Here is a 24,580-nt window from a genome sequence, read left to right on the forward strand (position 1 = left end):
GAGTGACAGAGCAAGGCTCTGTCTCAAAAAAAAAAAAAATAAAAAAACAAAACAAGAAAAAAAATCATCTTGGCTAATCTCGGCCTTTAAATATAATTTACAAGGCCAGGCGCGGTGGCTCAAGCCTGTAATCCCAGCACTTTGGGAGGCCGAGGCGGGTGGATCACGAGGTCGAGAGATCGAGACCATCCTGGTCAACATGGTGAAACCCCGTCTCTACTAAAAATACAAAAAATTAGCTGGGCATGGTGGCATGTGCCTGTAATCCCAGCTACTCAGGAGGCTGAGGCAGGAGAACTGCCTGAACCCAGGAGGCGGAGGTTGCGGTGAGCCGAGATCGGGCCATTGCACTCCAGCCTGGGTAACGAGAGCGAAACTCCGTCTCAATAAATAAATAAATAAATAAATAATAAAATAAATATAACTTACTACTTCCACAGAGTACTCTGATGAACTTTTTTTTTCCAAGGATTTTCCTCTTCACATGGCTCGTGGGTGAATTACTTCTGTACTTACGTATCATCTTTATTTGTTTTTTATTTCTCTGTACTAACAAGATGTTGCCTGAAACTAAAAACTTGTTTTGACACATTTGCTAAAACTATACAATCACAGCAAGTCTCTCAAACGTAGATACTATTTTCAAAAATCTCTTTTGAGTTACTCAGGAGTGCGAACTTTCATAGTGAGCAGGATTCTCTACAAGCATGATCCTAAAACTTCGGTGAACATCAGAATCTCACAAAGAGCTTAATACAGCACAGGTTGCCAGGCCCCATCCCGAACAGCTTCATCCCAGGAGCTCTGGGATAAGGCCAGAGGACATGCACCACCACCGAATTTCCAGGTGATGCTGATATTTATTTCACCCAGCAGAAGAATCTCTTACTAAATGTCTCCTGGTGTTCTAACTTCTAACATTTGAAGTACTTGGATATAGTCCCAAAGGATCTCTATCATCCATCCTTTGGTAATACTTGAGTTTTTAAAAATAAGCCTGATGATTTCAATTTTCTTTATCTAAATTTAACTTAGAGAACTGGTGGGCACGTTCTCATTTGTAGTGGATGTTGGAACAATAACACACGGACATAGGGAGGGGAGCATCACACACCAAGGCCTGGTGGGTAGGGTGCTAGGGGAGGAATAGCAGAGGGTGGGGGAATTGGGGAGGGATAGCATTAGAAGAAATATCTAACGTAGATGACAGGGTGATGGATGCAGCAAACCACCACCATGGCATGTGTATACCTATGTTTAACAAACCTGCACTATCTGCACATGTACCCCAGAACTTAAAGTATAATTTAAAAAAATAACAATAATTAAAAAAGAACTGGTGGATAAACCAAACTCCAAAGTCCACAGTGTAAAGCATAAAAAGCTCAAAGAGATTCAATGAGTTAGCATTCTCTTAAAGACAAAAGTGTTAACAGCTCACTTGGAGGGAACTTTGCTATTGAAACAAGCACTTGGAGATTTATGGTGTATTTTAGACATGCAGGAGCAATTGTCAAGAGAGAAGGGGTTCTTTTGCAAATAAGTGATTCCCAAGCAGTTAATGACCAATCCCCTCCCAGTCATATCCTAAAACATATTAGTTTCTGCTTTAATAATACTCAGGCCTTAAGAATAACGGAAACACCTGGAGTTGATTTTAACACTACTTTCGAGCCCAGGGAATGGTCCAAATCCCATCAGGCTAAATCTCACCCTTGACCTGCCAAATATGATTACTAGAGTCCAGTCACTTCCCTGTATTCTGCAGCTGTTTTTCCCCCTTCTCCTTTCATAATTATCACATCTACTTCTCTGCCCAGAACTCTAACAGCAGTAAGAGCACACACTGCCAATTCAAGTGGAATAATAATTTCTTCAATTGACACCCCGAAGCGGAGACGCCTGTGTTGACCTCTTCTGCCAACTATGTCTAGCCAATGCATGTGTCTTAAGATATTTCAAAGGTACTTTCATTGGTGATGGCCTGAAGCAGGCACTGCTGGGGTGAAACAGCAACTTAAGAGTGCCAGGGCAATAAAACACGACAGTTTATATAAAAAAGAACTGAGGGACACTCAAAGTTTTTGCATCCCAGACAAGGCAAAAGGTGAAGTTCCAGGCCCATCTGCATAGATCCAGTGACGTAAAATAATGGACCACCAGGCTGTAACCCTCTCTTTGCCCTGGCTATGAGACTTTGTTCAAATCATCTAACCACACATCATTTTTCTCTTGAAGGCTAAGCATCAGATGAGGCCAGAGACGTTTCTTTTTTAATCTAATTTTTGATACATTGGCAAAACTTGGTTGCTTCTCTTGTAAACTTGATAGCAACCACAACAATTGCATTCAGTGAGATTTACACCTCGTCAAATTATTTCTTAGTCATATTTTGCCCCTATTTCATTGAGAGTTTTAGAAATAACCTATTGACTTTTTGGTTTATAAAGTCTATCCCTTCCCCACTTGAGGCATTTCTTAGAGATCTTCTTTTTCAAAATTGACTAGATATAAACTTGCTTAGATTCCGAAGGCTAACAAAACCAGAGTCAATTCATCCTAAAAATGCTATTTGTTGGGCACAGTGGCTCATGTCTGTAACTCCAGCACTTTGGGAGGCCGAGGTAGGCAGATCACTTGAGGTGGGGAGTTCAAGACCAGCTTGGCCAGCATGGTAAAACCCCATCACTATGAAAAAATACAAAAATTAGCCAGGTGTGGTGGTGCATGCTTGTAAATCCCAGCTACTCAGGAGGCTGAGGCAGGAGAATCACTTGTGGAGGTTGCAGTGAGTTGAGATTTTGCCACTGCATTCCAATCTGGCTAACAGAGCAAGACTGTCTCAAACAAAACAAAATAAAACAACACAAAATGCTACTTTCTGAAAATCCCTAACTTAAGAACTCTTCAGATCAACAAATCTTTTCTGAAGAATTAATATTTCCCTAACGTTTTTAGCTCCTTAATGACTAATGATTCCTCTTCCACTACTGGAAGGTAAGTCTCTCCCAATAACCTTCTGGCTGGAAACAACTAGAAATGCTGAATGAAATATAATAAACATCACCTTAAAAGAATTTGGCAAAAAAGATTTTTTTTGGACAAATTCTAAGGCAAATCTCAAACTTTAGAGATAGATGCGAAATACCTGGACAAAGCAACTACTTTTTCTTCAACAGTATTTGCTCAACCTAGAGAAAGGGATAGAGGGCCCAGGATGGGTCTGAAGTAGGGAGTCTTAGAGTAGACCCTCCTTATGTTAAGCTGAGACCCCAAAAGGAGGAAAAAACCCCAAAAAGGCTATACCAAAACTAAATATACCTATTTAGCCCCAGAGAACTAAAGACTCATTGTCTTTTTTTTTTTTTTTTTTTTTTTCTTTTTGAGACACTCTGTCATCTAGGCTGGAGTAAAGTGGTGTGATCTTGGCTCACTGCAACCTCTGCATCCTAGGCTTAAGTGATTCTCCTGCCTTAGCCTCCCAAGTAGTTGGGATTATAGGTACCTGCCCCCTTTGGGAGGCCAAGGCAGAAGGACTACTTGAGCTCAGGAGTTTGAGACCAGGCTGGGCAACACAGGAAAATATCAACTTCCCACTCCCCAAGCTAAAAAAAAAAAAAAAAAAATTAACAGGGTATGGTGGTACACACATGTAGTCCCAGCTACTTGGGAGGCCGACGTGGGAGGATGGCTTGAGCCCAGGAGTTTGAGGACAGAGTGAAATTTCTGTGTTTTTAGTAGAGGCAAATTTTTATATTTTTAGTAGAGGTTTAGGTTTTTGCCATGTTGGTCAGGCTGGTCATAAACTCCTGACCTCAGCTGATCCACCCATCTGGGCTCCAACAGCACTGGCATTATAGGCATGAGCCACCATGCCCGGCCAGGCACATTGTCTTGCTCCTAAATTCAGCCATAGGGAAAAGCTGAGTCTACAGAGAGGTTTCTACATGTGTAGGCATGCACAGGCCGGTAGGCCACAGACCCTCACACCATGAACTCAGTAAGCCCCCAAGTACCCAGCAGTTAACACTTTTTTTCTTGGCAGGCATGTGCTTCTATCCCATGCCTTGAGGAATGGCACAGATAATTTTCACTGAGCAATGGCCAATACAGGGTCAGAGACCAACTACCAAGCACAGAAGGAAACAAGGCATAGAGAGTGAGAACCAACACACACTGAAATTACCACACACAAATTATCACACAACTAGGGTTATTCTGCTAAAAGAAATAAATAACAACCTGAAAATTATCTACAGGAATCATAAAAATATAAAATGCAACACAGAAGAGTTGAAAAAGCACCAGACAAAACTGCTAGGAATAGGGTGGGGGAAACAGTCCTTGAAATTAAAAACTTAATGGTTTTGGCAGCAGACCATACATAGCAGAAGAATCAATGAGTGAAGTGGAAGATAAGTCAAAAGAAATAGAGTGGTAGAGTGAAACAAAATGATGGGAAATTTGAGGGAGGTAAGAAGAACCAGTGACCAGAGAAAGGCGGTTCATCATACTTTTCGTTAAAGCTCAAGAGCAGGCGCAGTGGCTCACGCCTACAGTCCCAACATGGGAAGGCCAGAGGAGAAGAACCGCTTGAGGTCAGGAGTTTGAGAGCAGCCTAGAAAACGGCAAAACTCTGTCTTTAAATTACAGGGAAGAAAAGGTTCCAAAAAAGAGGGAAGAGAATGGCATACAGGAAATTTTTGAAGAGGTGTGGATACGAGTTTTCCTGAAAGCTAATTTATATGTTTGGTAAGCCCAGTGATCCTGAGTGGGATAAAGAAAAAGGAATACATGATAGTGAAACCGATAGGGGGATGGGAATCGAGGGGAGGGTTAAATCCCCTAAGTTCAAAAAAAACGTGTTGGAGAACAACTGTGTTTTATTTATTTATTTATTTTTTTTGAGACTGGATCTTGCTCTGTCACCCTGGCCACAGTGCAGTGACATGATCATGGCTCACTGTATCCTCAAACTCCTAGGCTCAAGCGAACCTCCCACCTCAGCCTCCCAAGTAGCTGGGACTATAGGTATGCACCACCATACTATGCTAATTTTTTGTTGTTGTTGGGTAGTGGGGAGACAGTGTTTTCCTATGTTGCCCAGGCTGGTCTCACACTCCTGAGCTCAAGCAATCCTCCTGCCTCGACCTCCCAAAGAGCTAAGCCTATAAGCATGAGCCACCACACCCAGCCATAGAACAAAATCTTAAAAGCCTCCAAAGAAGAAAGGCTGATCACCTTCAAAGGAATGCAGTTAGACTGACATTCCTAACTTCTCCACAGCTTCTGATTGATTAAAGTACCCTGATGAGACTAGCTGCATCTTGGGTTTAGACCAAACTGTATGCTTTATTTAATACCATAATTGCATGCTGACTAAGCCCTTTCTCTGAACTCTTTCTCAAGGTAATGGGAATAAAGAGGATGTAAATTTCTGAAAATAATTCTGAAACATTCGGCAGCTTTTAACTTTATTACCCTGTAATGTGGTGAAGCCACTGTACTAGAAATAATGGTGCTTGGCTTATAAGTTTTGTCTGTGTTAAAATCTTCCCACCAATCAATTAAAACACCTTCCTGGAGCTGGGCCACAGGGAAAGAGTAGAAAAAGTGGGATTGATTCCTTCCTGGTAATAACTGAACCTCCAGATGATAGACTTAAAATGTATTTCTAGGCCATTCATGAACTGCCCAATGCTTGCTCAATATTTCTTCTTTTAGATTAATTTTTTGAGAAACAAAGCTTTTCTTTCGTCTAGTTCTCCTAAGATCTTTAATTTATACTTTATATCCTATCAGCCAATGCTGAATTATTATAGTAATGACACAGAACATTCTATGTTTCTCTGTGTGGGACTCGGTGACTCTGATATAAAAAGGCCATCAAAATGATTTATCATACACATTCACAAGGATGATCACAGCAGCTTAATCCACTTTACTTAAAAAGCAGTCTGCTGCTTGTCTAAGAAAATACTCGCTTTGTTGAGAAGATAACAGATACATTTGGGGATCTTAGCAATAGAACGCTTAAGAGGTATCCTTTTCAGTGAATAGCTTGATGACAATTCAGTTACTACAGAGAAAAAATATGATACAGTGTCATAAATCAACTTAATATTACGATCCTTCTGTTAAGATGATCAACTGGATCGAAAAACTACTTGATGAGTTTAGAGAAAGAGATACCTCTAGAAATGAAACACAGCCTATATCCAAAACGGAAGTATCAGCTACAGAACATTAAGGATGGAGAATAATCAAAACTAAATGTGAAGAACAAAAACTACTTAGGAAAAATTATTCTCAGAGGCTCTGTTTAGCCTGTATTTTCTACTGCTTCATATCTTTCTAATGCTCAGCAGAGGTTAAATCCCATAACTTCAACGATATCACTTACTCGTAGGAAACGACTAAGTTAAAGATATCTGAGAGATGAGAATTCACAACCAGACCTGGTTTCTATTGAGAATTTCATAAAAGGCTTCTGCACTAGCAATTCACAGATATGCTTATCATGTTCCATATTTTCACTAAACAATTCATATACCGAAACAAATCTAGGTGTTCACTAAGATAAATTAACATTACAACTTCACCCATCAAAAGTTACTCTATAGAAGATAAACTGTTTCCTACATAAAACCAATTTGCTATTTGCCTAGACCTTCTGTGACTATTATTCTTCAAATACCTTAGGCTTTCCAAAAACATATTCACTACTAAAGACTCTAAGTCAGGTATGTCCAATCCTTTGGCTTCCCTGGGCCACACTGAAAGAATTGTCTTGAGACACACCTAAAATACACTAGCACTAATGACAGCTGATGAACTGGAAAAAAAATCATAAAAGAAGCTCATAATGTTTTAAGAAAGTTTATGAATTTGTGTTGGGCCACATTCAAAGCTGTCCTAAGATGCAAGAGGCCCATGTGTCATGGGTTAAATAAGCTTGCTCTAAGTGAAAACTTAAGAGGAACATACTACAAAAAAAATCAGAGACCACTGATCTAACAAAATGCCAACTTTGAATTACAGTTTCCTTCTACACCTGAAATTGTTACACCTCATCTACATCAACTTTGTTAATTATTAGACAGGGAAATAAATCCCAGATATTTTAAATGATTGTCCAAATCATACAAAATGAGTCGTCCTCTGTCTTCTTGACTGCTGCCCACAACAGTGCCTCTCCATGCCAGCACATGCTGTTATTTCACCAAGGCTCCTGCATCCCTCTTCTCCTAAGAGATAGCTATTCATGATACACTTTTACAGACTCACACACACGTGCATACATACATGCACACTCACACACTAAAACCAGGCTGTCATCCTCCAGCCCTCTCAGTCTGGTACAGGCTTGCTTCCTGGTTATAACTCAGAAGAGATTTTGAATCCATCACTGGAGAGCCAGGCGCAATGGCTCACACCTGTAATCCCAGCACTTTGAGAGGCCAAGAGGGGAGGATTGCTTGAGCCCAGGAGTTCCAGACCAGCCTGGGGCAGCATACCAAGACCCCATCTCTACAAAAAATAAAAATAAAAAAATTAGCCAAGCATGGTGGTACACACCTATAGTCCCAGCTATTTGTGGGGTGAAGGTAGGAGGATCACTGGAGTCCAGGAGTTCCAGGCTACAGTGAGCTATGATCACACTACTGCATTCCAGCCTGGTGAGAGAACAAGACCTATCTCAAAATAAAACAGAATCCATGACTGGCTGGGAATCAGCAGTTTTCTGTATTTCCAGCTTTTTGGATGAGCTCCCAATGAACTCTTCAGTCCCTTTCTAGCCACTCAAATTCTCTGGTTAATGGGGCCAGCTAGGTATGAATCAGCAGACTTTAGGAGTCTCTACCACCCTCAAAGGATCTGTGCTTTCCTCAGGGCAAATCTCCTCCTTACTACAATCTATAGAATGTAGAGTGACATTCTTCCCATAAACGGGTCCCGGGAAACCTTAGAACACCCAGGTGAGGCCCGGACCAAAACCACAATACTTTGAGCCTTCATTCTAGTTTTTATGATGCCAAATCCTACAAATAAAGGACTAAATAATCTTATGAGGTGGGGAAAATAACTGCAGGTCTCATTCCCCTAAGCCCCGCCCCCTCCAAAGAAAACCCTAAATAAATAAATATAAATAAATCCCCTAATGCATTTGAACTACTGCCCTAGAAATTTAATAATGGACTAGGAGGCCTTTGACCCCTGGGTCTTTGGGTCAAAGATAATTCAGGTTGTTAGTGATAAACTGTCATTGCAATCAGTACTGGTCAGTGGCTCAAAGATGCAAGCGAGTGACTCAGTGGTCTCAGAGCAGCTGTCAAGGGACAAGTGCCGAGGACCCTTTTTTGCAGGCACATCACTTACAGAGAGCTCACAAAGATCTCTTGCTTGTCTTCAGGGTCTCCTGCAGAAAGGCGTTAGTGCGAAAAAAGTTTAAGAGCACTGAGGCAGCCCATTACTATACTATACACTAATTCACATTCACACACACACATTACCCTCCTTTTCCATGTTATGACATTAGGACTACTTATTTTATGGTTATCTTGTCAGTCAAAATTTATTAAAGCTACTTGGGTACAAGATATTGCAACAAGGAACAAAAAGATACAAAGATCTAGCTGATTTACAGCCTTCAAATTTCTGTGAATCATAGGTACTTTAAGCTGTTCCTCGATGACACAGAAATACATCTCTCTTATCTAGAAGCATAATAACACCCAAAGCACTATAAAAGTGAAGCTGAATTCATATACAGTGCCATCTTGAGATTAAAAGTATAGCATGATCATAATTAAATTCCTTACTCTGAAATCTGGAGATCTGGGTTCTAGTGCTAGGACTGATGCCCTTGTTTGTACCTTGTTATTTTCCTCAGCTAAAAAGATGAGATTTGAGCAGATGACTTCTAAGACAAGCTTTTCCATTCTAACACTCTATGATTTTTCTTGGGAATACTGTAGTCATATTTAAGACCTTACTTCTTAGGCAGTACTAATACTGTTTATTTTTATTACCTACCAGGAACAGTGGTTTTGTATTTAAATAATAAACTCTTAATACAGCAAACATTAGGTGCCAGGCAATGGCCAAAGTAATTTACAAAGATTAACTCCTTAAACTGCATCGTTTTAATTCATGTCTTGGCTGCTTCTATGTACTCTAAAGAAAATGTAACAAAATATCTTAAGGGTAGCAAGAATTGTGGACTGAGTAAACTTCTAACTCTAATTCCTTATTCTGAATAATTTAACACTGATTATTACTTACTGAGCACTTCAAATTTCAACCACAAAAATAACAATTTAGGAATAAATCCATGTATCACTGATACTGGTGAACTGCACTCATACTTTCTTATTAACTGATAGCAGCATTAACTAAACTGCTATCCATCAACTCCTGAAAACTAGCAATACTTCCTCATTCAGTCAGTTACTGAATAAATCATTAAAAGCAAAGACTATGCTATCAGCACCATCATGGCCCCTGGTGATAGGACAACATAAAAGATAGATAGGACTTTGTGGCTTTTACATTCTAGAGATGTGAAATGCTAAACTGTGCATTTATGACCACTCAACAAAACATTCTTCTGGCTGAGGACAGTTTTTTTTTTTTCAAATTAAAACACAAGAGTGCCAAAATAAAATGCTGAAAATAGAATTGAACTTGTTCTGACTTTGGTCTTGCAAACAAAAAACAAAAACAAAGAAAGGACTCAGATAAAATATTTAAAGTGTATTTTCTGTATTACAGAAAATAAGGTGATAAAATATAGAAAGTTACCTATTTGAACATTTATTGATGTCCTTACAGCTTAACAACTATGCATTTATACCAAGTCTTGAAAATACTATTTCATTTATATCTTATAAGTTTATTTTGAGAAAGGGTCTCACTCTGTCACCCAGGCTGGAGTGCGGTGGCACAATCCCGATTCATCCAACCTCAAAGGACCAAGTGATCCTCCTGTCTCAGCCTCCCAAGTAGCTGGGACTACAGGTGCATGACTAAGTGAGTGAGTGTGTGTGTGTGTGTGTGTGTGTGTGTGTGTGTGTGTGTGTTTTTTGTAGAGATAGGTTTTTGCCATGTTGCCCAGGCTGGTCTCGAACTCCTGAGCTCAAGTGATCCTCCCATCTCAGCCTTTCAAAGTGCTGGGATTACAAACATGAGGCACCAGGCATGGACTTGATATACTATTTCAGAAGGCTAGAAATCACAAAAGTAATCCTTTAAAAAGAAAACCTATGTGACCATTTAAAAGGTAGCTCTAGCCAATTTAAAGTATAATAAAGTATTAATACTTTCTGGAACAAATTGAAAAGCAAGCCTATATCCATAAAAGAGTATCTAAGAACATTTTCAGGCAATCTGCAAATTTAGTACTTAGAACCATGGGTATGTATATCACATGTAATCATTTCCTATTTCTTATTTTCTAGAGTTACCAGAAAAAGAATAACTTCTTCCATGAAAGGATCAGTCATTATTCCAAGAAGAGGCTTTTAGTTACAAATATACTATAAAACATGACAATTATTAGAATGTCCATTATTGGCTTAATTTGTCAAGGGAGTTTTCAACAAAGAATTGCTGTATTCGTAATCAAAGACTAGATTCTTATAAGGCCTGCGTAGTAATTTTTTTTATTTTTTTTATTTTTATTTTTTACATTTTAGAGTGAGATGACATACTAATACTAGCAAAACACTGAATTTTCCAAAGGGTTAGTTCTCTCTGTAAATTGTTGTGATAATTCCAAGACAATTTGCGGGGTAAATAAATTGTTCTCTCGACACAATTGTAACTTTTTTTTTTTTTTTTTTTTTTTTGCTGAGCCAAGTCTCGCACTGTCACCTAGGCTGGAGTACAGTGGTGTGATCATAATTGTCCAGCACAGCGTCAACCTCCTGGGTTCAAGCAATCCTCCCATCTCAGCTCCCTGAGTAGCTGGGACTGCTAGCACACACCACCATGAACTGGCTAATTTGTTGGATTTTTAGTAGTGAGGAGGACTCCTGTTGCCCAGGCTGGTCTTGAATCTCCAAGTTCAAAAGATCTACCTTGGGCCGGGCATGGTAGTTCACGTCTATAATCCCAGCACTTTGGGAGGCAAATCACAAGGTCTGGAGATCAAGACTATCCCGGCTAACATGGTGAAACCTTGTCTCTAATAAAAATACAAAAAATTAGTCGGACGTGGTGTCATGCACTTGTAGTCCCAGCTACTCAGGAGATAAGGCAGAAGAATCGCTTGAACCTGAGAGGTGGAGGTTGCAGTGAGCTGAGATTGCGCCACTGCACTGCAGCCTGGGAAACAGAGAGAAACTCCGTTCCTCACCCCCCACCAAAAAAAAAAAAAAAGATCTCCCACCTTGGTCTCCCAAAGTGTTGGGATTACGGGCATGTGCTACATGCCTGGCCACAGTTGTAATTTACACTGCTCAAGAGCAACAGGATTACTCAGCAACTATGCCATCCAGCTGTGGATGAAATGCACAGACACAAATCCCAAAAGGGCATCCACATTAAGGTCAACAGTAACTTTATGAAATCACATATCTAAAATGACAAGAAGAGCCTTCAGGTCTTCTTGGGCTGCCTCTTTCACAGAGTCCCATGGTGTCAGAGCCACAGTCACTTTGCAGCTCTTCCAAATGCACATGTCTAAATGCACGTCCCTGTTACATGGTTGCACCCACCCTCAGATTATAGAGTTTTATTCCCATACTGGTGCACTCCAGGCAGAGCAGCAAGACTGTTGTGTTCTTCCTTTTTATATTTCATAAGGGAGAAGGAAATCAGCATACTTTAATGGAAGGTAAAGGGAAGCACTGAAACATGTCTTCACCTGACAGAGCATAACCACATTCACTGCATGCAGAAGTGGGGTCTTCATGGGGCGTTTTTGAGTTTAGTGAAAATCTAATGCATAATATATATTCTGTAATCAGTAGCATAGTGCAAGTAATCACATTTCCCTGGGCCATGAACAGTCCAATGTAAAGGCTCTTTCAGGCAAGGAGGCCTTGTATGGATTCAGTCTGAGACAGTGATGACTCTGTAGAGGCCTCAGAGACTCTACTCTATGCTCTCCCTTAGCTTCTGCTAATTCCTGGAGAATGACAGTGGCCTTTGTCTTTTCTGCCTTTTTTCAAGTGAATCACTGCCCTTTTGGATGCACAACATTTAAAACTCCACTGTACCTTTCTAAATATCAAAATATAATAAGTAACTATTTTTATTGACATTTTTTCTTCCTGTCAGGCTGAGGGCACTTGGGAACACACAGTATCATCAACATGTTTCAAAAATAAATAAATAAATAAAAGAAGAAAGAAAAACCCCCAAGACATGAGTCTCCCATTTCTATTCAATTTAATATATGGAAAATCATGTATTTCATTTTCCATTCAACTCAGTATTCAAATTATTGGTTTCCTCTTGACAAACCCACCCGCTCATTTCCATAATTCCTGTAAGCATTACTCTTTCCCAAAATGGTTAATGCATGAGCAATGCCCCGGGGAAGGTTCCAACTCTACGCAAGGTGACCTCACTAAAACAAATTATCATAATTTATTTTCTGTATTTCTCCTAATCCTTTTGGGGACAATATACCAGCCTTCAATATTTTCCCCAGAAATAGATGACAATACTTTTCAATATGACTGCTATTATAACTGTATCTAAAAATCTGCCATCTCATGGGCTTCAAGACAGGCTCCCCTCTTTTTTTTTACTTCTTTTTAAACAATTAAAACTACAGAACAGAAAAGGAATACTATAATTTTAAACAATAAAGCATTGTACATAATCCCAATACTGTACTTGCATTTTACTCTGTTGGCAGAAAAAGATAAAATAGCGAAAAATATCAAAGCAGATTTGATATGTACACACAAAAATGTTGCCTACTTAATACATAAATGAAAAATTGTGTTAACTTACTGTACGTAATAACACAAGTTATTTGTTCTGAGAAAAAAATCATTGCAAATTGGAATTTTGACATCTCCTTGTAAAGGCTGGTTTTAAATTCCCTGTGGGATAGCTAAAGAGACTGTGATATCCTTTAAAACTGCAATGTAAGTCTCTAAAATTGGGAGTTTATATGTAACAAAGGGATGGATTATAAACATATACAGTTTTAAAATCTGGCTGTATTGGCCAAGTGCAGTGGCTCATGCCTGTAATCCCAGCACTTTGGGAGGCCGAGACAGGTGGATCATGGGGTCAGGAGATCAAGACCATCCTGGCTAACATGGTGAAACCCCATCTCTACCAAAAATGCAAAAGCAATTAGGCAGACATGGTGACATGTGCTTGTAGTTCCAGCTGCTCAGGAGGCTGAGGCAGCAGAATCACCTGAACCTGGGAGGCGGAGGTTGCGGTGAGCAGAGATCATGCCATTGCACTCCAGCCTGGGCGACAGAGTGAGGCTTGATCTTAAAAAAAAAACAAAAAAAACAAAAAACAAACAACAACAACAACAACAAAAAACCTGGCTGTATCTAAATTTGAACTTTATTTATAAAATAAGCTATCTAATGAGATGCATTTTCACCCAATGATAAAATTTACACATTAAAACTACTAAAAGTAGTGCTGTGAAAGTGAGTAAAAGGTTTTTTCTTTTTTCATATTACTCCATAAACTAAAGCCAGGATTGTTCAGCGATCTTCAATATTTCCTGCTTATTGCTCCATAAGCACTCTATAGAAATATGGTGATTGAGATAAGGCGCAATAACAGTTTGCTAATAGGTCAAATAAAAATGGTCATATTTTATGGTACAAACTTATTACTTTTCTCTCCAAGGGAAAATGCTAGTTGCTCCATCATTCTAATTTTATGCTATATGGATATCATTTGAACTGATTTATTGGTTGTAAAAAAAAAGTCACTGCTTCAATTATCCTTAGCTCAGATTTCTTTTACGTTTTACTTCAATCGTATTTAATTATCAAAAACTTTTAAGATTTTTTTTCAAAGTTGTCATTATTTTAAAGGATATGTAAAGAATAAATAAAGTCAAATTACTTTTTCAAAGTCCAAATATTAAACTATATGACATGGACAATATTCAGCCAGGTATGACCTACGCAATTGACAATTTCATACAGTTCAATCTAATAAAACATTCTGTGACTCTCATCTCATTGAAACTAAAACTCCACAACTGCTCAGAAAAGGCAGTTGCCTGCCCATTGAAGCTATGGAATGAAAGGTTTTGGGCACTGTGGCAGAGCAAAGGCTGTTCCCATCAATGACAAATTTCATGGAGAAAGAAACAATGGCAACAATATTGTACTTTAGAAAAAGAAGGGGAGTAATACCCTGAGAATAACTCATGTGAAAGATAACAAGTGCAGGGTGGAATTAACATAAGCAGGTAAACCATACATAACAATAGCTCTATGACCGTATTAAAATATCAGCCCCGGATCCACAAGAATTAATCACTCAAACCCGTGCATTCAATCAAACTGGGGCTTCTAAATATTTGTCGCCCCGGGTTGAGGAAACAGAGGGATATGAAGAGATGAAAACAAATGCGTTAGTAAAGATCTTTTGTATAATTTTGATGCTTTCACATACGGTTTTCCGATGACAGAGTAAAACTCTTAAATAACACTGAATCTCTTTGTGGGTACCATGTGCACTTCGGTGGGAAGGAGCTGTTATAAAGGGTGATTGGAAGGTATTAAAAGATGCTTGATTCTCTGGGGGAAAGTCCTAAAGGGAATTAATCTGACAGATGTCCCCTTGCAAGCTGACCACTGCATCTACATCATCAGAATGACATTTTAGAATATGCTGATTCAGAATTCTTAATGAACTAGGGCTGTGTGGTCCAGCTGGAAAACAAACTCCAGTGGAGGCAGCTAATGAGGATGGAATCAGGACTCTATTCCTCCAGTACATAGACCAGAATGCTTCAGTAACTTAAAAAAGAAGAAGAAGAAAAAAAAAAGAAGTCAGTCTTTGGGGAATAGAAGTGTGATGCTCCTGGAGCACCCTCTGGAGGCCAGAATAAGGTGACACCGGGCACAGGAAGAATGAAAAGAATTCTGATCATCTCTGCCTTATATAGCAAAGCAAGACTCCACAGTTCTCACTTGACTTGGACTGAAAATGCACTTTATCAGTCATAATCAGGGCAACATAAGAAATGTGCATATCTAATTTCTAGTTTAAAACTGCAAAGGAAATCTAACATGTTAATGACATTCTCAAATAATTTTGTTTTCTAATTTTTTTAAGATAACATTTTTTTTCTGCCTAGATTCTGAATTCTTTTGGTAATTTACTGCAAAGCCTTTTTTTTTTTTTAAATATTTAGAAGGAAGAGATGAGAACATGGATATTTTCCTTATTAAAATGTAGTTTTGTAAGCAGGGTTATATACAGTGTACTACTAGTCAATTGTTGAAAAGTGGCTAAAACCGAAAATAAATTAAGCTGTCCATTTCTTCTTTTTTCTAACACCTCACTTTTTCTAAAGTGACAAACACTGACATCTATTGGTATTTTGGTAGCTCGCTTTTTAAAAAATCTATTAAAATGTATGCAAGAACACACATAAGAGCAGACAAGCACAAAATCAGGATGAATCCAAAACATCACTCATTCCTTCAAAATACTTCATTTTGTGTACCTTAGTAGCATATTTTTTATCTGGGCAAAATAAATCCTTTTTCAAACTAATACTATCTGATTCGATTTTTCGTTTTTTTTTTTTTTTTTTTTTTTTTTCTATTTGTCAAGAGGAGAGCTCCAGAGTTAACTAAACTACGAGAAGTTCATTCATTTGCTTCTCTGAGCAAATAAAATGACTCACCCAAAATACTGGCATTTGGTTTGTTTCTTCTATCATAACAGAACATGATAAACTATAAGTACTGTTCAAATCAAATTTAACTTGTTACTTTGAGAATGCTAACAGCACATTGATTTGGTAAGAATCTATCACACTCCCAGAACTTTAAACACTACCTACAGCCATTCTAGGAAGGCTGAGAAGGAAATAAAAAGCTAGAAATGTGGATTTGATATGTTCTTTATTTTTGTTTATATTTAGAAACACCTGCACTCAATTCAATGAACATTGCTGGCAATATATTGTTATGCTCAATAAAAAGATAGTGAAGGGCACATTGGTGCACACTTTTGTTTTTCAATTGCTGCAATTTATATGAGTCCCAGAAGAGAAGATTCTGTATTCTATATAATAAAGTGAGGTTTAAGCATCAAGTCTTAAGTGTTGCCAGAAAAAGAGTCATGTTTCAAAATCTTCTCATAGCTTGAAACCTCAACATTTTCCTGCCAGAGATAAAATTATGTTGCACCTCACTCTACTTTCAATATTTAGATTGAATTCAGTACTGTTTTCATTATATATATATGCAGTTATGGAATTTGACACTCTTATCCACTTTTCTCTAGCTTTACAGGTAGTACATATTAATATTTATACCCACTGTAATCTGAGGTCAGCTTTGGATTTTTTTTTTTACCATAAAAGGCAAATTTTGGAAATTACCTCAAATATCTTTGCAAAGACAGACATTCATTTCTTAAGTAGTTTTATAAAGACAGCTAATGTTATTGGGCACTTATTATATGCTGGTTGGTGTTCAGAGTGCTTTCCATGGATTATTTCCTTTAAGCTTCATGAAACCATGATCATAATAATACTATTATTATTCCCATATTACAGAAAAAGGAAATTTAGGCACAGAAGGATTAAGTAACTTTCCCATGACTACATATTTAAGGAACAGCCAAATTAGAATTTTAACCCAGGCAATCTGGCTGAAGAGCTAAAGACTAGGCCATCTGGTATCTTGCTGCCTAATAGTGAGGAATTTTCTTATTTTCTAAAGGACAGATGATAAAATGCACAATATACATCTGTTTTACTGCCTGGAACGTGGTAAGAATTCAATAAATAGCAGTTCCCTCATTAATAAACATAAAAGTGTCCAGACTATGTCTGCCATGTAGTAGATATTCAGTGTTCACATTTGTCTAATACTTTCTGATTTTATATACATATTTGTTCTCCTTTTTTTCAGCAGTATTATCTGACCATTTCATGAAATGAGGAGTATTCATGTTTGAGTATACAACTTTCTTCCACTCTTCCTATTTTAATTCTGCAAAATAAGTCCTATTTCATTCTGCAAATAATCTTTAATGTTTTTAATAATTACATAGGCTAAGTGGTTACAAGTAACCAGGTTGAAACAGATCCTGGACATTCCTCCTGTTCTGTAAACACAGGCTGCCCTGTTAGGGTCAGGGCACTTTATACCCAAGAATGTTTACAAGCACTTCAGCCTGCAGAGCCACTTAGTGAGGGAAACAGGTGGGTGATGTCATTGAGGAAACACACAGCCTGCTTCTACCCATTTGGGATACTAGGTTTCTCAATGTTTCCACCACCTATACTCACAAATGCCCCTCCTGCCAGGAGTGAAGTGAGGCAGGATAGTTCTAGAATCTGGCTAGGCATGATAGTGATTTTTTTCCAGGTTATTTAAGAGGAGAAAGAAAAAAGAAAGAATCCTGTGTAGCAGTGCAGAGTAAGAACAATGTATCAGCAAATAGAAAATCATAAAGGACGCTTAGAGTCAAATACCAATTGGCCAAAAAAAAAAAAAAAAAAAAAAAAAAAAGCAGCCGGGTGCAGCGGCTGTAATCTTAGCACTTTGGGAGGCCGAGAGGGGCAGATCACAAGGTCAAGAGATTGAGACCATCCTGATCCTGGCCAATATGGTGAAACACCATTGCTACTAAAAATACAAAAATTAACGGGGCGTGGTGGCCTGCGCCTGTAGTCCCAGCTACTCAGGAGGTTGAGGCACGAGAATCGCTTCAACTCAGGAGGTGGAGGTTGCAGTGGGCTGAGATCGCTCCACTGCACTCCAGCCTGGTGACAAGAGTGAAACTCTATCTCAGAAAAAAAAAAAAAAAAAAAGCTCTGGTTTTGTAATTCAGGCTTCAAGAGAAAAAGTTTGTTGAGCTGAATGAAGACGAAGAGACAAGCTATGGGAAGTCCAGCATCAAGGAGGCCCAGGCTGTTACAGGACCCTTGGTATATGGATCAGTGATACAGCACCCAAGACCACTCTTTGCTTATTTTGAGCAAAGAAAAGGAATCAATGACTCCAAGGGCTTGGGACCTAATAGAGCTATAATTAAGGAATAGATAATTCTGTTGAACATCTGCAGCCCCAATAGTGTGTAATTCAACATTTAGTTAACTGCATAAAAACGCGGATGCTCTGAAATAGCCATGTATTTATTGCATATCAGTCACTCATGCCATATGAAAGTTAAAGAAGCCTTTCCCCCTGAAAATTTCCCTCCAACAGATGTGTTTATGCCTATGTGTACAACACAGCACACAGTGGGGTTGAGTGGCTGAGATCCCACCCCATTATATCTCCCCTGATTGTCAAGAGGCAATGTTCAAACAGCCGAGGAGAGGCCTGGCTATTGCATATGTATCATCAAGGACAGACTGTTTTAAGAAAGGGGTGAAACTTGGAACTAACAGGCACTAAGATGGGAGCAATACAAAAGACAGTTGTCTTTATAAGTCCTAATTTGGGCTGGCGTGGCAAGTGTGAATACTTTAGTTATGGTCACTCCTTTGAGGATTCCTGTAACCTAGGGTGTGGGTTTCTCTCACAAACCATCATGGTCATCAGGTATGGATTCTCCTAAGGCAAGTAAAAGTACACTGGCGATTACCATGATAAAGAAAATGACAAGAAAGGAAAGAAACATTCTGAAGCACTTGTATATAACGCCATGTGTTTCTGTATAAAGCTGGTTTCAAGTTGTTGATCACTCTTTTTGAATCAAATAAAGAATATGGTTTAAAAAGCACAAGATGCTTTGAAGGGGGTAAAAAGTCTCTCTGCAAAAAGGATTATAACCTAGTGGAAAACAGAGATGAATATACCAAAAACTAACCTACATCCAAATTCACCCCAATTTTTCAGGGAGGATAGTTGAGTGAAGTCGCTCATCAACACGTACTTAGCTGGTTTAGCAGGAATCACTGCTGCGCCACTGGAAAGCAGATGAGAGCCACCAAGGAAGCTCTAGTGCTCTGTGTCAAGAGAGAGCATTAGCTAGTCACGAGACAGCTGCCTACCTAGCAGGTAAGATCTGGAGGGTACAGAAATGCCTGCCTCCTAAATCCCTGCCCCACTGAACTTGTCAAGTTTCTGTGACTGGCTCTTGACAAAATGCCTGCCTGAAAAGGATGCTACTTCAGACCACTCACCCCTCCTTAATTCATTAGACCGTCTACAGAGGACCACAGAAACTTCTGAAGGCAATGGGCGGGCAGACAGAAGAACATAACCACGAACAGTGATAAGAGCCCCCGAAATAACTTTTTACAACGATTTGAGCTAGGTCTGAAATCTCCGTAATTTACTATGATGACCTCAGAAAGGCGAGTAGACAAAGTCATTCAGGGAGGTAACTAATGCAGCTCCCCAATTTTATACCTTGTTGAAAAAAAAGCTATGGTCTCTCCCCAAAACACAGGGTAAAAATTAGGAAAAATTCAATACACCCTCATGAGGGGCAATGATCAGTAATTGAAGTGAATATGATCAGCTGTGTCTTATTAAAGAAGCAAGCACAAGAATGACCACCTGTGAAACAATTACTCTCTGTTAAATTTCGGTTTTGCTCAAAACTCTGCTGAAGGTGTCTGCCAATAAGCCAGGTTCTGAAATGTTATCACTGATACCAGTAAGAGTACCCAGCAAATCAGGTTTGTTTTCTTCCAGCAAGGAACAGACAAATACCTCTACGGTATCACCATAGCCACGGTATTATCAAGTACTATTGAATTCTTCATAAGTAGTTCATGAAATGTGTGTTGGGAGTATGCGCGAAGTGACTTAAGACATCTGGATCAATGAATAATTGAGAATTGGGAGGCAAAAAATAAATTCTCCCTCGTCTTCGTCCTCCGCTCTTTTATCATCTACCATTCAATCACGCATAAACAAGTATTTATTCGACATGCCTCTTCTGTCCAAGGTAATGTCTAAAGCATCAGCGCTTCCTAGGGACATCTAAGGTAAAGCTCTCATTCATGCTCGTGTTGATGATGAAACATAAAATTTGTTTCTAGAAAGCCTCAAGCCATTTTATTATATAGATAACCAGCAAACAAATTGATTCAAAAATTCAGATAAACGGGTGCTTCTGACAGCTCTTGGGAAAGTAAATTAGCCATATTTATCACAGAAGTCTTGAAAAATAGAACGGTTAAGCCAAAAGTTTGTACAACTTATTTGGGGCAGAGGTGATTCCTGGCATTGGTCTAGATTTCATCTGCTTCTTTGACCTTTAGGAGTCCCTGCCGTTGCTCTGAGTTTCCATAGCGCAGGGCTGAATCAGGATGAACCGGCGCGCACTCTACATCGCTCGCCCTCTGCCCCAAAACGCCGAAGCTAACTCCCCAGGCGGCCTGTAGCTCGACCACCCACTTCTGCGCAGCCAGGCACGCCTGAGGGACCGGGTCTCCCTCCAGGCGGCCCGTTCCCGCGACTCCCACTAGAGGGCACACGGTCCCCGTGCAAAGCGCTTCTGGCGCGGGGCACCAGCGCACGCAGCCTCGGCTTCTGCACCCCAGGTCCCACTGCCCGGCTGGGCTAAGCCTCTAAGGCGCTGGGGAAGGGCTGTGCCAGGGAGCGCGGCACTCCAGGGACCCTGGGAGGGTGCGGCCGGGCCCGCGGTCTCTTGCCCTGAGCTTTGGGTGTAGGCGCCCGGTAGGACTCGGCGCCCAGGTGAGCGGCGGCCCCGAGGAAGGGGAGCACCGCACGACTCCACGGGCGTTCGGAGCACAGGGCGTAGGCGGGTGGGCGAGGGAGACAGGGGGAGAGAGGCCACGGCAGCCGAGGAGGAGGAGGAGGAGGGGAGGAGGAGGAGGAGGAGGAGGAGGATAGCGGGACCAGGGCCGCGCTGCGCACCCACCTGGGCTTGGGGTCCCCGCCGCGGGCTGGGACTTCTTGCCGGAGCCTCGCTCCTTCTTCTGGCCCTTCCCCTTGCCTCTGCCTTCTTTGCGCTCGGACATCTCGCCGGAGACTGAGCGCTCTACGCGGACGGCTCTCAGCGCAAGCGAGTTTGGTCCAATGGCTGGGATCGGGTTTGGGAAAAGTTTGTCCCTCGAGGGGGAGAGCGAGCCGCCGGCTGAGGCTCCCGAGCTGCACGGGGGCGTCTCCCGTCGCCTGCAGGGAGCGCGGCGCGGACGCGACGGGCGGTCTCGGCCACCTGGAACGGGTGCTCTTCCTGGCTCTCGGGGCTGCTCTTGTCGCCCCGAAAAGTCGCCGCTGGGTCCCGCCGCTGGCACTCCCGTCCTGGCCTGTGTCCGGCGCCCTCGCAACCCGATCGGGGAGAGGCGATCACCGTCCCGCTCGCGCTCCCATCGTCCGGGCAGCCGCCGCTGCTCAGCTCCTGGCCTCCGCGCGAGCCCGGAGTTCCAGCAAGTTTCGGGGAACTCCTCCCCGGCTCTTTTTCAATTGCCCCGCAGCTACCCACCTCCCGCCCGCAGGTTGGAGGCAGGCACCTCCTTCGCACCCTCCCCTGGCCTCGCCCCCTCCCTCTTCCCCACCACACCCCCCACCCCGAGGCGCGGACACGCCACCGGGAGGAGCCTGGGCTCCGCGCTCCTCGGCGCAGCCCCTTTTCCTCCAGCGCGGGCCGGGCGGGGGGCGGCGGCGCGGCTGCCGGGAACCCCCGACAGGGGTCGCTGGACGCTGCTCGGAGACCGAGGCGAGCGCCCCGGAGACCCGGGGACCCAGGCGGAGACCCCGGGCTCTCGCTGCCCGCTCCCCTCCGCAGCCAGGCAGTGCCCGGGAGGGCTGCTCCGTCCCCTTCCCCCGGGAGAAAGACGGCGCAGAGAAAAGTTTTGCAACTCCCACACCTGTGCCCCAAGCGGAGACCCGTGGTCAGGAGCCCTAGGAGGGGTGCCGGGGGAACGTTGGTGGCTTTCCCAGAAAAGTTCGAGGGGTCATTCCTTACTCCAGTGCAAAAGCCCTGTCGCACGTGGCGAAAATAAACTCTGGGTTAAAGGGAGTTTAAGGTAAGACAATTCCTTCCAGGTGCGCGGGAAGGGCTGGGCGAACCTTAAGGATGTCAGGTTGCGCCCTCCTGCTGGGTCTGCGCCTTGAGCGTGTGCGTGTTTAGTAAGTGCCTGTTAGAAATCTCATCTGAGCTTTTCCTTAAAAGCTAACCTGGCCTCTTCTGAGGGGGTGCCCCTAAACCGCGTCTATTACTACAACTTAATTTTCAGAGGAACTTTTAAAAAACACAGTTCAGAGAACGACTGGGAATAATTAAAATTACTGCAGTCGCTGGAAGTCACTCTGCTCTGCCGAGGGGAAAATTAAGCAGGGAGGGGCAGAATAAAGACACAAAACTGGAGGTCGTTAATTCGTGAATGTGGGGTTTCTCAGATTCAAACTTTACTCAGAACTGCGCGTGAAACCTATTCCTTCCCTTGTCCTCCCTCTGGTGGAGAATTCTAAAAAGCAAGGAAATAAGAAAGCCTTGACCCCTCCGCTGCAAAGGACAAAAGTTAAAGACCAGAGTAACGCGCACCACGGAAGGATCCGGAATTGTCTCCATGTACTGAAAACATTCTCAGACTTACACCACAGCTGTGGCTAACTTAGGCTCTTAATTTTCAGTGAGATACTCTTGTGTTGTGGTCGGAAAGTGGTGACTTCAAAATCTACTGCTTCACTTTAAAAGTGACTTGCTCTTGGTTTTCATTCTCTGTGTCAATGCTAACTGAACCATTTCCTGCGCACAACCTTCTCACAGCATTTTCTGATGGCCACAATTTAAATAAAAGCGCAATCTGGGATGTCTCCTTGATGTGGATTCTTGATATGTAGATGGGAAGGGAGGAAGGCATATATGTTCACTTTAAAACTGTTCTAAAATCACACTAATTTTATTCTAGTTTAATTTGCACTGCCATAAGAACAAAACTCTGTTGAGTGGTTTTAACTGTGAAAAGATATCCTAGCAGTCTTGCCATCGTTATTTATGCTTTAAAACTTTGATGTCCACATAGCTTCTGATAGCCTTCCTACAAACACCAAATACACATATCACTGGGCTATAAAAAAGCAAAAGCAGAGAAAAGATGATGATGAATATATCTCAATAGCACTATTAATATTCCACAGAGACTAATGCAAGATGGAATCTGAATGTTGGCTGAAATATCTCAGTTTTCCCAGGAGGGGGCCACTGCTCAGTAAGCAGGAAATAGCAAAATTCAGAGAAGTCCTCTCAAAAAAGATATTTTGTCCCAAGGATGTGAGACAGCATAAGGGCTTAGTATACATTAACCACACATTCTCAAACATATCATTATGTTAGAATTGAAGGACTGAAAGCAAAGATTTGGGGGAGGATTTCTTTTTTTAAATAAGATTTTCCCCAATTAAAAAAGGCTCTAATAGTAAAATTCATTTCTATGAAAAATACTGTAATTCCAACACTTTTGTTTAGGGTCTAGATGTTTTGCTTCACAAAACAGCTTACTGGTCATTTGTTAAAGTAATTTTTCAGTGTGGATGGTGGAAGAGCTTACAATTTTGTGATACATTTTCATTTGAATGGACCTATAAAGGTAGTTGACAGTCTTCCAGAATTAGGCATACATGACTACAAAAGAGATGACACATATTGTGGTGCCTTTAAGATAAAACATAAAGGCAGGATTCCTACAGGAATTTTAGGGCTGAGAAATGAATGAATACGAAGTGAGGAAGGTGAGTATACATCAGCATTTAGTAATTATTTTTCCTTGATTTGATGTGATGAAGGGGAAAAGGACAAAAATGGCAATGATAGATACTGAAGGGACTTTAAGGAAAAATGATGAAATGGCAATTGCAAGTCAAGGATCCTTTCTGGAACCATATCCAGATTCTGGAGTTACATTTTAGTTGTAGCTGAATTCCCAGGAAATTCATAGCTCAGTCCAAAAAGGTTTTTTCTAATGTATTGTTAGGTCTTTATGTTATTTAATGTTAATTTTAAGGGGTTGTATTACATTATTTATGACCAGCTAAAAGATTAACCAAATAAATGTCAATGTCTTGGACAGTTAAAACATTTATTAGATTTATCAAAAATTTGAAATTGTCCTTAAATTATTCATCTCTGTGGTCAGGAAGCAGCAAAGGAATTTCTTTTTTTTTTTTTTTTTCTTTTTCTTTGCATTTGTAAAAAACCTTGAACTGACCAGAACAAGGGATGGAGAAAGGGGGGAAAATATTTTTGCTTTCAAAAAAAAAAAAAAATCCAATTGGATAATTTAGAAATGATGACATATCTTCATGACTTAATTTTATTAATTGGTGTATTATTCAGGTCTTAGATCATGTATTATATAGGATATATCAGCTGTTGACATAACTCCTGATAAAAAGAGTGGGGAGTTTAAAAAATAAACACCTTCAGCATTTGAGAAATGCAAAATATAGATGTCATATTAAAT

At 40.8% G+C, this 24,580-nt stretch overlaps 1 protein-coding gene across 9 annotated transcripts in view; it reads right to left on the bottom strand.

Annotated features, from left to right (window-relative positions):
- NRG1 (neuregulin 1) overlaps positions 1-24,580 on the bottom strand; it is a 1,133,076-nt gene that overhangs the window by 201,411 nt on the left and 907,085 nt on the right. For 3 of the 9 annotated variants that reach the window (XM_074383892.1, XM_074383891.1, XM_074383888.1), the window contains exon 1: positions 21,037-21,598. The exons of 3 other annotated variants lie outside the window; for them this stretch is intronic. In XM_074383892.1, coding sequence (XP_074239993.1) covers positions 21,037-21,136 — 100 coding nt within the window. In that variant the 5' untranslated portion in view covers positions 21,137-21,598. Of the gene's footprint in view, positions 1-21,036; positions 21,600-24,580 lie in introns of those variants that run through there. 3 more of the 9 variants (XM_074383890.1, XM_074383895.1, XM_074383896.1) reach the window with 2 other exon arrangements.

Source organism: Saimiri boliviensis, chromosome 13 (assembly GCF_048565385.1).
Source record: "Saimiri boliviensis isolate mSaiBol1 chromosome 13, mSaiBol1.pri, whole genome shotgun sequence".
Taxonomy (NCBI): Eukaryota; Metazoa; Chordata; class Mammalia; order Primates; family Cebidae; genus Saimiri; species Saimiri boliviensis.